The sequence below is a fragment of the Amphiura filiformis genome, chromosome 6 (genome assembly GCF_039555335.1).
Source record: "Amphiura filiformis chromosome 6, Afil_fr2py, whole genome shotgun sequence".
Taxonomy (NCBI): Eukaryota; Metazoa; Echinodermata; class Ophiuroidea; order Amphilepidida; family Amphiuridae; genus Amphiura; species Amphiura filiformis.
The window spans coordinates 57,967,623-57,981,809 of NC_092633.1; the positions used below are offsets into that span (position 1 = coordinate 57,967,623).

General features: G+C 35.4%; 1 protein-coding gene across 1 annotated transcript; it reads left to right on the forward strand.

Moving 5' to 3' along the window:
* The first annotated feature begins 2,259 nt into the window (after nucleotides 1-2,259).
* On the forward strand, nucleotides 2,260-13,718 carry LOC140155712 (contactin-associated protein-like 3B). The gene is made up of 8 exons (XM_072178645.1): nucleotides 2,260-2,671; nucleotides 3,358-3,474; nucleotides 4,968-5,057; nucleotides 5,345-5,572; nucleotides 6,210-6,335; nucleotides 11,535-11,726; nucleotides 12,390-12,491; nucleotides 13,081-13,718. Exons 1-8 carry the CDS (start codon nucleotides 2,302-2,304, stop codon nucleotides 13,254-13,256), a joined length of 1,401 nt encoding a protein of 466 aa, XP_072034746.1. The 5' UTR covers nucleotides 2,260-2,301; the 3' UTR covers nucleotides 13,257-13,718.
* The last annotated feature ends 469 nt before the right edge of the window (nucleotides 13,719-14,187 follow it).

Genomic DNA, 14,187 nt, shown 5'->3' on the forward strand with positions numbered 1-14,187 from the left:
TCCCACCTATATAAGGCACATCGTGTGGCTCTATATAACAGTAGACTTCGGTTGTATATATAAATGCGCTTTTATAAATGCGCACGTGACCAGATGGCCAGCGCCATATTTGCATTACATCACTGTCAATCACTGAAATGGCGACCATTGAAGGAGTGGCTACAGTTGTGACCTTGTTTCTGGCAAGGAACATTGGCTGGAGGTTCGATGCTATTTATTTATTCTGTTCTATTTTGAACAAATTGGGAAACAATTTTTTTTCCTGTACAAATGAATGCCGACCCCAAATTTCGGAAATTTATATACAGATTTTTGTGATTTTTTGGGTTATTTAAAAAATGTTTAGAAAAATACCAACCGACCGACCGACCCTACTTGAAAGGTCCGTTCGCCCGTAGAACAGGGTTTCTCTCTTTCTCGCCTTACTTATAATTTTATAAATATTATTTGTCCCCCCCCCCCTTCCCCCAAAACCACCCCTCCCCCCTTTTACACTCATAAATTAATTGTTTTTTGCTAACTTTCCCCTTCCGTGTAATGTAAAACTTTATAAGCCGGTTGAATCAAACTGAACAAAATTGACGTATACAGTTACAATATAATACCATGACAATAATGTGTATGACGAGATCTAACTTACTAGCTGAATAAACCTCAAACCATGCATCACATACGTGATTGTACGTCAAATTGTCATATAACGTATGAGCGTGATGTATAGTATACGAGTCTTCCTCAACATCTTCCAGCCGGGATGATTAGATCATGTACAGTCATCTACGTGTTTATACTCTATATTGTACGTCAAAGGGTGACAAAGGGTGTACAGATTACCGATTTAGCATGGGGGACACAAAAAGGTGCTTAAAAACACATTTTGAATTTGTTTTTTGGCCATTTGCGAGCGAATGAGTAAGTTAGAGTTGAGGAGGTCGGGCGGAGACATCTAGCCTATTAGTTTGAGAGGGTCATTATACCGAAAAGGGCTAAAGTTATAGTTTCCTCAATTTACGTTATAATTAGAGTTAAAATTAGGGTCAGAGTTATGTTCATTGGCGGCACTACGGGGGGATACTTATCTTGACTCCCAAATAAATACATCCATAACCCCTTCCTTCCGAAGAAAATGACAGCCCCCTAAGTTACCTACGTGCAAACATTATCAAATAACATCATCGGCAGCTACCCAGTTCTGACCTTAATGCCAGTAAGAATCACATTTCGTCATCAATATGGCCAATTGCCACGCACATTTAGCACGGAAATAATGAAATATAACTTTTTAAATCAGCTATATCTAGCTTTTCCGTCATAATTTTTTTTTGTCCGTAATGGAAAATCCAAATAAAGAGTTTATCTTTCGGGTCAAATTATTTTGCCCTTTGCAATCAATGCCACTATTTTGCAAAACCAATTTTCCTTGTAATCTGTCATTTTCGCCTATACTTTTGCGTGTGGAATTTGTGCACATCCGGGTACCTTACATCGTTGAACACGGTATGGCGACTTGTAGATGTCACGTGCGCATTTATAAAAGCGCATTTATATATACACCCGAAGTCCACTGTATAATTAGCTTTTTCAGAATATCCACACAGAGATTTCCAATCACCTATGTCTGCAGTCATACCATAACAGTCCGTTAATGCATGCGCGTTGCGAATGAATGTGTATGGAGAATGTGTATGGAGACTAGTCACTGAGAATCCAGCGAGTGGCGCTGGCTGTCAGGTTGTTCCACCAAAATGTTGCTATGTTTAGACCCTACTATTATATTTGACCTATCATGATGTGTTTGACATTGTTAGTTCGGGCATCCTCATGGTCGGGGAGAGCTAGAATAGATGGCGCTAGTCCACATACGGATAAAAGAAAGAGTCGACTTTTGTCCCACGGTGTTACTCACACTGTAAACTCACTTACCACCAACTACATTTATTTTTTATATGTCGACTAATAAAACGCTATGAGAATACTACGTGTATTAATTTTGATACCTGATTCTTCAAGTCTGTTTTCATGTCCACAACGCATCCAATCTCCTCTTTGGACCAGACGCATCCCGTGCTTGAGAGTTATTTTATAACATATAAGGCATAATGGTGTGATTGCCGGAGTGTTCCTTTAAGCTCAATATTCTTAATAAATTATGAAAATGTTTGTGTAGCAAATTTATTGTACTTAATTATTCATGTTATTTGTTCGATATTTAGCTTGTAAATAATTAAAATTTAGGTAGTAAATTAGAACAAAACAACACTATGGACTAGTTATTATAGCTCTGGATGTTTTCAAAGGAAGATGGGGTCTTCAAACGAAGGCAGCGGTTCTAGATTGAAAACCTCTTTCATTTTTGAAAACATCTTTTTCTTGACCGTGTTTACTGTTGGCGTTGCTACAGCCAATGTTTTTTCACAAAAATTTCAATATCATCAAGAATATGTGTTGGCAAATAACAACTTTAAAGTACTAGATGGCATAGGCTCTGTGATATCTTGTGCTAGTCATTGCGTAAGCTACGCTCAATGTCGAGGTTTCAGTTTTTCAGCTAGCCAGCACCAATGTGAAATCAAGGATACTCTTGCTGACTGTAGTTTATCAGATTTGCAATCACCCGTCTCGGATGAAGTTTATTATCACCACCGTCCCGATCAACCGTGTACTCGTTCAGGTATATCAACTCTGCTTATTATTTGAAATTTCTTATTGTAGACAAAACTACAGCACCTAAAGTCTTGATTGTTGCAGGGTATCTTGGTTTACTAAAGTACATTACAATCGTGTAAAAACCAGAATTAAAAATTTTTTGAGGGCGTCCTCCTCAGCAAATGTTACAATATGGCTTTAAAAGGGCATTTCGTAATCCACAGCCTCATCCCCCACTTTTCTCAAAAAAAGTTGAGATTTTTATATCACTGGAAACCTTTGGCTACATAATGTTTATGTACAAAATATTTCTTGCAGATTAATTCGTTTAGCAAATATATCGTGAAATTTGAATTTCGTTCTGGTATACCAGAACGAAATTACAACGCATTGTCTATGGAGCGGTGTAATACACAAAATCATGCATAACTCGCAAACGCAAAATCGAAATCAACTGACATTTTTGGAATAGGCTTTTTTCGTGGATATGTACTGAAAAATGTCAAAAAAGAGGATGCTAGGATCACGAAATACTCCTTTAAAGAAAAATATGTTTTAATAAATTGACATGTCGAAGGTTAAGAACCAGAAAGCCATAAGTTAAGGCTTTCTGCCTCTCAATCCTCGATGTTTATGTATTAAGTTGCGAACAATATTTATTGCTAGACATTACTCAATAGAAATAACATTTGATTCTCCTTATTATTAAAGAGTTATCATTGCAAGGATTGCCAAGTTCTCAGTCATCTCTGGCTGGTGGCGTGCCTTCCCGAGCAATTGACGGAGACAAAAGAACATCATGGTTAAGCTCAACATGCACACACACCGGTAAGAATGCAAGTCCCTTCATCTGATACTTATCATTATATATACACATGTATATACAGTCATGGACAAAAGTTTAAAATATTTTTATTTTTGTATCAAATGCAGTTTTCAATCATCAGGTTTATTGTTCTATGGTAGTGCTCAGTTGAATTTAATTGAAAAACAAATGTCCTTGATGTTTACATCACATAGTTTGTCAATTAAACAAAGAATTACCTGAGAAAGCGCATTACAATAGAAGGTCCACATAATTACAACACTTTTGGGTAGTCTCTTTGTATCACAAAATGAGATTAAAAAGACTTGCAAACTTTATTGTTTAAACAAAAACTGAAAACTCTCACTGTGACATGTTCAGATAAATCTCTTGCTTGAGAAAACACAACTCAATATTTGGTGTGTCCACCCCTTGCCAGCTCAAGGTCATGTACGCGACGTGACATTCCCTCGTTCAAATCTGCGCTCAACTCGCACCCCATGATCAGAAATATCATACACAGCAGACAGGTGCAACAAAGTAAATCTGGTTTCTTTACACGGTAATGCAAGAGCCAATATAACTGCGAAAAGGATGCCCGATGGTTCATTATTAAGGCATAAGAAGCCATTGTCCCACATTACGTATTGTGTGAATATGGAATGGTACCATTGCCAGACACCCGTGATCCGTTTTGCATGGCTGACGGGTCATTTATGGTAAGAAATCTGCACTTAAAAACAGGGCTATGCAAAAAAATAAACTTTTGTCCATGACTGTATTATAGCACAATTAAAAATTCATATTTAACAATGAAAAATGAATGCTAGTAATTCAACTTGTTATAATGCTATTATATTCAACTCCCTTCCACTATATTAATAAAACCGTATTTATAAATACGCACGTGACCCATGGGCACCCACAGGGCATGACACACCAAGGTCAGCAAGCGTGACCCAAATCCTCATGCCATTGACATGGATAGGAACTCTTTAGATAAATATCATCAAATTTAAGTATCAAATTGAATTGCAAAATTATTACATATAGGGAATTCCAAATTTATAATTTGTTATCAAAAACAACATTTTGAAAGTATTTGCCGACTGAAAAAATATTTATCGACGGAAACGTTTACAATAATATCACAAAGTTAAACAAAATAGACAATTTTGCTGCGCGGAGGTGGTCACGCGCGTATTTATAAATACGTATTTATAAATATAGTCGAAGCATACTGATATTTTATGATACTTTATTAATAAATAAATAAATGAATAAATACTCCAAGAAGATACATGTTTAACCCATCACCTAGACTATGACGTGTGTTTTTACCAGTCACCGTTTTGCATGCAGGTTATTATTCTTGTAAACTTTTGTTACCAATGTGTTATTATTTTTTGAGAAAAATGCAAAATTAGTCACAAATTTATCAAGGGCCGTAGTACCACCTTAACGTTCAGAGTATGCAAAGTGATGACATAATGTTCTAAGAAACTTTGTTTTGCAGCCAGTGGTTACGGTCAATGGTGGGTGGTCGATATGCAGAAAACCACATGCATCAAAAAGGTTGTCATTTACAACAGAAGTGACTGCTGTAGTAAGTAGCTTGTAAATAAAAGTAGCCTATAGTAGCTGCATAATAAAACGAAACGATAGATTTGTACATTAATTATTTTAAAATCATTCATTTTGATATGATATAGGATTACCTGGTTCCAATTAACGATACTTTGGCACAATAATCAATTAAAAGAGTTTCTTAAAAGCATTTGGTACTTTATACACCAACACCCGCACCTCCACATACAATTACAGGAATTTCATTCAAGCGCATCTACCCTGGCCCTAAGATTAACTAAGTTGGTCATACTTTGTTTCCAACAGAGAATCGTTTGACTGATGCCGTTATTCGCATTGGTACGAATTCTAATATGACAAATCCAGAATGCGGACCAGGGGTTACTTCAACACAAGTTAATTCAGGTTCAATAATACATATGTCATGTGACCTCTGTGGACGATATTTGAGCGTTAATTTACCGGCCACAAAAGGATCCCCTTTAACAATTTGCGAGATTCTTGCTTACGTTGACGAGTGTCCAACAAATGCAGGTAATAAATCGTATTATACTAGTTTTTATCAAGATATAGGTCTTTTTAACTGAATTCGATTTATTAACCAATCCTGCAGAAGAGCTTCAACAGATGCTAGTAAAAAACCCGATTTATGGCTGACTTAAAAAAATGTTTCTTCAAAAAGCAAAGTTATAATTTGTGTTCATGTCATAGTCTATTAATGATTTCAAAACGGACACAAATCCAATGTATTTTGAAATCATTAATAGACTATGGCATGCGCATACAATTTTTGTTCATGTCATAGTCTATTAATTGTTTAATGAATGATCCTAGCATTTAGATTTAGCCCAGGAGCTTTAGGTCCAGGGACACCACGAATCCAAAAACAAATCAATTAAAAAGCAATAACAATGCGGCCTGCATCTGACGAGCGGGCGGTCGAGGACAAACAAACACCCTTTTAAAATAATAAATAAATAAATAAATAAATAAATAAATAAATAAATAAATAAATAAATAAATAAATAAATAAATAAATAAATAAATAAATAAATAAATAAATAAATAAATAAATAAATAAATAAATAAATAAATAAATAAACAAATAAATAAATAAATAAATAAATATATCAGGCATTATAAAAATCATCATTAACTTTTCTCCCAACAGCATTACCATCGTGTGCAGCCATTAGAAACGCTTGTTATTCTAGTGGCAGTGGAACATATGAGATTGACCCTGATGGACCTAATAATGGTGTCGAACCATTTACAGCACAGTGTGATATGAACTCAGGTAAATTGTAACTACTGTTTCATTAAAAAAGTGATTTCAATCACTATAAATTTCATCATAAACGTAAAAAAGAAACAACTCATTTCATGCTTGTGCAAGGCTATTATTTGTAAATGTTAAATATCTCAATGAAGGTTTAAATTACGTTATAATGCCCCACTAGGACAAAAGGGAGTATGGAACAAATTGATGTTATTGAGCTATGGCGCAAAAAAAATGTTTGATTTAATTAAAACCATAATGTATGATTTGCACCACATCATTCCCCAACTTTTTATTGAATTTCTACTTTTTGCATGATTGCATTGCTCAATGGTGTACTAAAATACCAAGTGAAAGACTAAGTCTGGAGTGTTCTAATTACAGTAAAATTTAAGGTTTTATAATTATAAATCCGCAAATTTCCAGTTATTTCCCTGAGCTCACCGATCGAGTGATGGCTAAACACATCGCGTGCGTGTGTATCATTGAATCAGTGACGTATCAACTGTGTGCATATCGCTATTTGTCTTACGTCTTCACTTATAAACTGCGTGCATTTCGCTATTCGTCTTATGTCTTGAACGACCAAGCTGCGTGAAGCTGCGCCATGATAATAATACGATCGGCGAGCTAATACACGCATTACAGGCAGTGGCGGCGCTACGGGGTTGGCCAATTACGTATATTTCCACTTTTTGCGCCAATTTTGCGCAAAAGTTGTCGATTTTGCCCCTCCTGAAATTCACTGAAAACTCCCCATGCCCACCGAAAACAAATCCGGGTATCGCCACTGATTGCAGACACAGGAATGAAATAGCAATTTTCTTCGTTTTACCTCATTTGTTTGGCTCGAAATTAAAAACGGACAATGTGATCAGTGAAAACTAACATTTAAATAGGAATAATGCAAATCACGCATTATGGCTTTAAGGGATCTGGAATGAGCGTTTCGACAGGCATATCGAATTGCATTCTGAATGCGAAGAATGTCTTTCTGATGTCAAATAATTTTCATTTTTTGAAATTCACGATATAATACAAATTTTATGACAAATTATTAAAATTTGATATTTTTCACATTTCAAGTAAATTTTTTTAATCTAATGATATATTCTTAAAGTGTATGTAGCTGGGAGGAAAAGCCGACGATCAATTGAAAATTTTCCATTGAAGATATGGATTTTTCCCCCAAAAGACAGATTTTTTGTGTGTTTTGGGGGAAAAATCCATATCTTTTAATACGAAAGGTCAAAATTTTCAATTCATCGTCGGCTTTTCATCCCACCTACATACACTTTAAGTATATATCATCAGATTTATAACGTTTACTTCGAGTACTGTTAAATATCAAAAATATCAATTTTTATTCATTTGCCATAAAATGTGTATTACATTACAAAAAAATATATGTCTGATGTGCTCAAATGTCCCACAATAAATACTGTCCAAACGTTCATACCCCATCCCTTAAGGTTTGTCTTAAACGAGAATAGTCATCTAATTTTATTTATTGGTATTTTATTTTCCATCTGCCAAAAACCAAAAAAGACATTATGTCTCTTATTACTTATGTTTCCGATAACAGTACTATTATAATAGGAAATTGTGTCAGCTGGAAAAGCACACAGACAACATACAGAAATGTTTTCATGAATAGAGCTTAACAATGAATGTCGTTGCTAATGAACACTGTAAATAAAACGTTGGAAAGTAGTGCATATTTAAGGAATACATAGTACATTACCAGTCAATATTCTTTGGTGCTTCGGTTAATGGTAAAATGTAAATAATTAATAGATAATGAATAATGTAATGCGATACTGCTTAATTTATGCCATTAATAGAAGAAAAAACTACTACTACAGGGTGTCCCAAAAAAAGAGGCCCCTCATTACGCCCTCTTTTTCTCCTATTTTTGAAAAGTTGATCAAATGTATTTTGGTATGTAAAGAAACCTTAAATCGTTAGCTTTAATAAACCGAAACAGTTATTTTCATCGGCTCATAACTTTTGAAGATATGCCCTTTTAAAGAAATGTATCCGTTTTTCACTCTGTCCACGGAGGAGGCTACTTCAAAGATTGAACATAGAATATAGAATGTTCTATTGAATATAGAACATTCCTCGATGATAACTTTATAAAAATAACAACTTTATTTCAGGGAATGTGCTTTACCGGTGGGCTTATGGGTTATGGATTTTGTTAAGTGTCATTAATTTGGGCGAAATTGATGTGGGATCGGACTTCTTTTGCTATACTTACAATTACGGTTATTTTTATGCCTTTTTGTTTTATTATGTTTATTACTTTCTTACTTTATTATTTAATTTCTTCCTTTTTTTTATTGACAACATAAGTCATTTCTCTTTTTTGAATAAAAGGTAGCCCTGAAAAGGGCTGTTTAGTTTGTCTTTGGTTCTTTTGAAGTGAGTTTTCTGTGCTGCTCTGCCCTCTACCATGTCTACCTGGTTGCCTCATTGACGAATACAGGTTTCAACCCTAGTCCTCATTGCATCAATTGCGTTGCTTAACATCCTTGTGCGCCGGATACTTGCGAATGCAGCAGTAATAGGGGGTTTCGAAGATGTTTGAAGCTAGCTGGAGATCATCGCTTATAGTGAATGCTTTCCCAAGCCTAATGCTATTTGTAGCTACTTTATTTGCTGAGAAACGACCGGCCCTTAGTTTTAACATTTGGGCCCCTATCCATGTCATTAACCGTGTGTTTCGTTTAGATCTTTGTAGTAGCCAAACCTCATCCGTGGACAGAGTGAAAAACGGGTACATTTCTTAAAGAGGGCATATCTTCAAAAATTGTGAGCCGATTGACATAATTGTTTTGGTTTATTAAAGCTAACGATTTAAGGTTTCTTTACATACCAAAATACATTTGATCAACTTTTCAGAAACAGGAGAAAAAGAGGGCGCAATGAGGGGCCTTTTTTTTTGGACACCCTACTACTACTACTACTACTACTACTACTACTACTACTACTACTACTACTACTACTACTACTATTATTATTATTATTATTATTATTATTATTATTATTATTATTATTATTATTATTATTATTAGTATTAGTGTTATTATTATTATTATTATTATTATTATTATTAGTGTTATTATTATTATTATTATTATTATTATTATTATTATTATTATTATTATTATTATTATTATTAGTGTTATTATTATTATTATTATTATTATTATTATTATTATTATTATTATTAGTGTTATTATTATTATTATTATTATTATTATTATTATTATTATTATTATTTCAATATTTCAATTTTTAGCTGTATGAGCTTCTAGCTGGAAAACAAGTCTCTGTGATTGTTTTTTGTCGAAACCTCAAGTGTTCCCTTCATCCAAGAATTTGTCTTATATCAAACGAAAGCTAACACTTCCTCCTAAAAACAATTTTCCCCATTAGGCATCAGATAACGCAAGTCAATGTATAGCAAGGCGAATGTGGTAAATCTGTTGAAAACTACCTATCCAAGCACATTTTTTGGCCAAAATGTAGGTTTTGCGAAAGCGCCCACTTGAGCCAGTGGTACCTTACATACAGTCCATGGGTGTGCTTTGTGTCATCACCACTCCTCTTTTCGCCAAACTGCAAGAGTTTCTAGAATGCTGTTAAAATTAGAAAAGTTTTAATGCTAATTTATTGCACATTCTAGGGAAGCATGTTACCTTTTAGAAATAGCCGAGTAAGGGGTTTCAATGAATAATAATATAATAGCGGCGCGACGTGGGTTCGAGCCCCACTTCTGCCAAACTTAAAATACTTCCTTTTTTAATTTCATATTAGGGGGAAATTCATATTAGGGAAATGTGGCTGGGAGAATTTATGTATGGCGTAGGGAGGAGTGAGTCGTCACAAGCACAAAAAAGCACACTTTAGCCGTTTTTTTTTTTAATTTCACGAATTTTCATTTTAAAACACAGGGCAACGTAAGTGAAAGAGGGTTGTGTGAAAAGAGTGGAAGTGGAAGGGAGATTGAGAAGGGAGGGGAGTGGGAGGAGAGGGGAGGGGAGGAAGACAAAAAGGAACAAAAAAGAAAGAGGGCGGGAGAAACGTAGAGCTAGGGAGAAGGAGAGCGAGAAAGTGACATGCCCCTAAAGTGTAGGCCTAAGAAAGAATAAGTGCAGAGAAAGGAAAAGAAAGGAATGAATGAGTAAATGTAAAAATAATTATTATATATAGAAGCTAAACACATGACAGTACTTAAGCAGCCATTCAAGGATACAAAAGCCTTTATGCGTTACGTAATTAAAACGCCCAGTCATATGTATTTCATACATGCCAAACAAATCACCCAATTTTGAACAACTGAACGTTGAATGAACACTCTAATGAATATTGATTGGCGGCATTTTTCAATATGTCAGCACTCAAATCGGACGCAATAGATGAATTGTAAATTTAAATTTAAAATACTCTGCGTTATCGCATAAAGAAGTATTGATACAAATGAAACAGAATGAATGATATAGTATGTAATGAAATACAACAACAACATAAACATATTTACTTTAAAAGGCGTGTAACATTTTTGTCACAGATGATCATGAACTTTCATCGTAAAAAAAAGTTAAACATAAATAAAATCAGCAATGAACCAACATACCCGATATGGATTACTCCTAAGACCCTACGGGGGAGGTCCTTTCACTTTCATTGATACTCCCTCCCTAATACCTTTACGTTTTCCCAGTCAATCTGGTGTCCTTTGCTCCTGTGGATATGTTCTTTGATCGCTGATTTGGAACTGACTGCTTTGGATTTATATTATGTTAGCCTCTTTTTGAACTGGCGTTCAGATTCACCAATATACAATCTTTGCAAGGGATGCTATACCCAACACCAGATTTCTTTTTTAGTTCAGGTTTATCCTTTGGGGAGACAAGAGATCTTCGTAGGGTATTCCCTCGTAGTGTCTTAGAAGCAATCCATATTAGAACTAAACTCCCCAGACTGCACCGTGACAAAGATTTAGACATTGACCCTATCTGGGAGAACCTCCTGACCCCGGAACCAAGGGGGCGCCACGTCATCGACATCTGAGACATCATCAACATAACTAGCAACAACAAATCTTCAGAGCAATAAAATCCGCTGTAGAAGCCGATAGACCAGGTAAAAGTGCGTAGAAGTTAAATTTTGATTTCTGTTTTCATATTTCATTATTTAATTTGAAAGGTACAACGATCATTGGACATAATAGTGAAGATGATATTGAAACGCCATCTGGTTTCGAGACCCATGGTTCTTATATCAAGGAGATTGTATACCAAGCCAGCATTCCGCAGATTACAGCTCTCATTGAAATATCTACTCACTGTGAACAATACATTAAGTATGAATGTTACGAGACTGCATTTATTTACGGAGGTATCTATATAATACTTCTAGCTTGCTCCTGTTTTTTTTCTAAAGACAAGGCTTTTTAGAGTTACGTTATATCAATTTGTAAACATATGAGAATACGTTCCATGGCACAGTAAATACGAAACTACTCGCATTTCCAGAAAAACACAGGAGAGCATGCCACGTGCCACCCTCCCCAAACTTCCCATCTCCGCTAATCAGAACAAACTATCACCAAAAATCTAACTATTTTGAGCAAATTTTCCGATTTCTCCCACCAAATTTCTCTTCTTATTGCCCTCGGAAAAAAATTCCTGGTGCTGCCACTGCTTTTGAAAATGACTAATGATCCGCAAATTTCTTCTGTATACTCTCGTTAAATTAGGGATAAAATCAAAATTCGACCGGCGGCGGTTGACCCTCGGTTCCGTCCGGTTTATATTGTTCTACGAGTTTTGATTTTATCCCTTTTATCTGTATATACATTTTCATGTAAGGAATCGGATAGCAACGTTTGCACAGTATTTCTTGTGGGAACCTGAGAGTACATCAGTCATCACTATTTTTTTCTTTAGCTATTAGCTTAAACTGAAAAAATGTCACTCTAATAAGTCGAGCAAGTATTGCTAAACTTATTCTATTATATTGTTTTGAGCTTAAAATCTTTTTGTAACATTTTTGCTACAGCGGTATGGAACGTGTGGTGGGTGTCCAGAGATGGTGACAATATGTACAACTGGGGAAGTGTTCCAACAGGAACCTCAGCTTGTAGTTGCAGTTTGCAATCAGGTAATTTTTATTTAAACCTCACAAGAAATATTTAACACCTGAAATAAAGAAAGTCCGCAGTGATTAAACCCATCCTACACCAAATCCTGATCTTGTTATGACACTTTTATTGATTGCAATCAGTGGCGTAGCTATGGGTTGTGGCGTCCAGGGCTAAAGATACATTATGGCGCCATTCCCAATTCTTGAAAAAAGTGTGCGCGGAGAGCGAGCTAGAAAAGTTGCACAAATAGGGCCTATCCCTCAATAATTTTGGTTATAATGAACTTGAATATCGGTCTTAAATTGATCTTTCAAATGATTTAATGTTCATATGCGCGCGAAAATTTTGACTTTCATCGCTAGGAGGGGGCGCGGAATCGATGCGGAATTGGTCAATTTGGTGCCCCCTAAGGGTGGGCACGTGCCCCAACTGTCCGCGTCGCTACGCCAATGGTTGCAATGCAATACATATAATCATGCACAACTCAGAATCAATTGAAATCTTTGAACAGTAATTTCTATTGAAACATGCAGCCATAAAGTGATGATGCTAGAATCACAAAACACTCCTTTAAATTTAATAGCGTCACAATTTTCTCTTTGCTAGGTTGTGATACTGGTGGCATATGCAACTGTGTCACCAACGACGGAGTATGGCGTTCTGATGAGGGCGTACTTTCTGACAAATCCAAACTACCTGTTACAAAAATACATTCTGGAGATACTGGAGTTAGCTATGAGAAAGCGATATTCACACTGGGAGCTTTACGGTGTTTTGGATGATTCGTTAAAAAAAATCCGATTCACCTGGTTGCAGACGAGGTGATATGCGGAATATGTGACAAGTCAACACCCCAATTAAAACTCGGGGGGTAATCAAGTTTGGTTTTGGTAGGGACGTGCCGCTGAGAATTTGAAAGTGGACCCATAAATATACCAATTTTTCAAAAAATTTGGACCCATTTATATACCAAAAGTCAAAATTTTCGGCCGAATTTAACCCAAATTGTTTTACTTTTTACAAATTTTCCTAAAATTTTGGGAAAATTTTGGCTAGATTAAGGAAAATTGGGCTATTTTCCGAAAAAATTGGGCTATTTTCCGAAAAAAATTGAGAAAAGTTTGAAAAAAGGACCCATTTATATACCAAAATAGGCTTTGAAAAAGGGGTCATTGATATACCAAAAGGCTGAAAATGCTACCCATATTTGCGGCACGTCTCCATAATTATGGTCATTTGTACTGAGAACCCCCGGAATTAAAACGAAGTGTGATTTATTGGAATATCTAAAAATGTATTATATTGTTGTGTCTTTTGACTGCCTTGAAAAATCAAAGCGCCAGAATAATATTTTGTACACTTATTAGTTTAAGGTTATGATTCAGCGATTTCCAACTCACTGCTCTACTGTAACTATAGGACTCCCTTTTTTTTTAAAGTTAGAGTTCGGTTTAGAAATATTCAACATTATTTTGTGAACCACGTGTAGTATTCATTATTTCTTATGCAAAACGATTAACTTTAGCGGGCTCTTGAGATGCACTTTTAATGGTAAGTTATTTTCCATGTTTAGGCCGATGGCATGTATTAGTCAACAAAACTGACAGAACTGACAAAAAATTCCACGTTTGCCATTTTTATAGATTATATGAGCGCTGGACTCTGTTGCGTTCATATGTTTTGTTTTGTTTTTCATTCCTTAGCTGGAAAGAA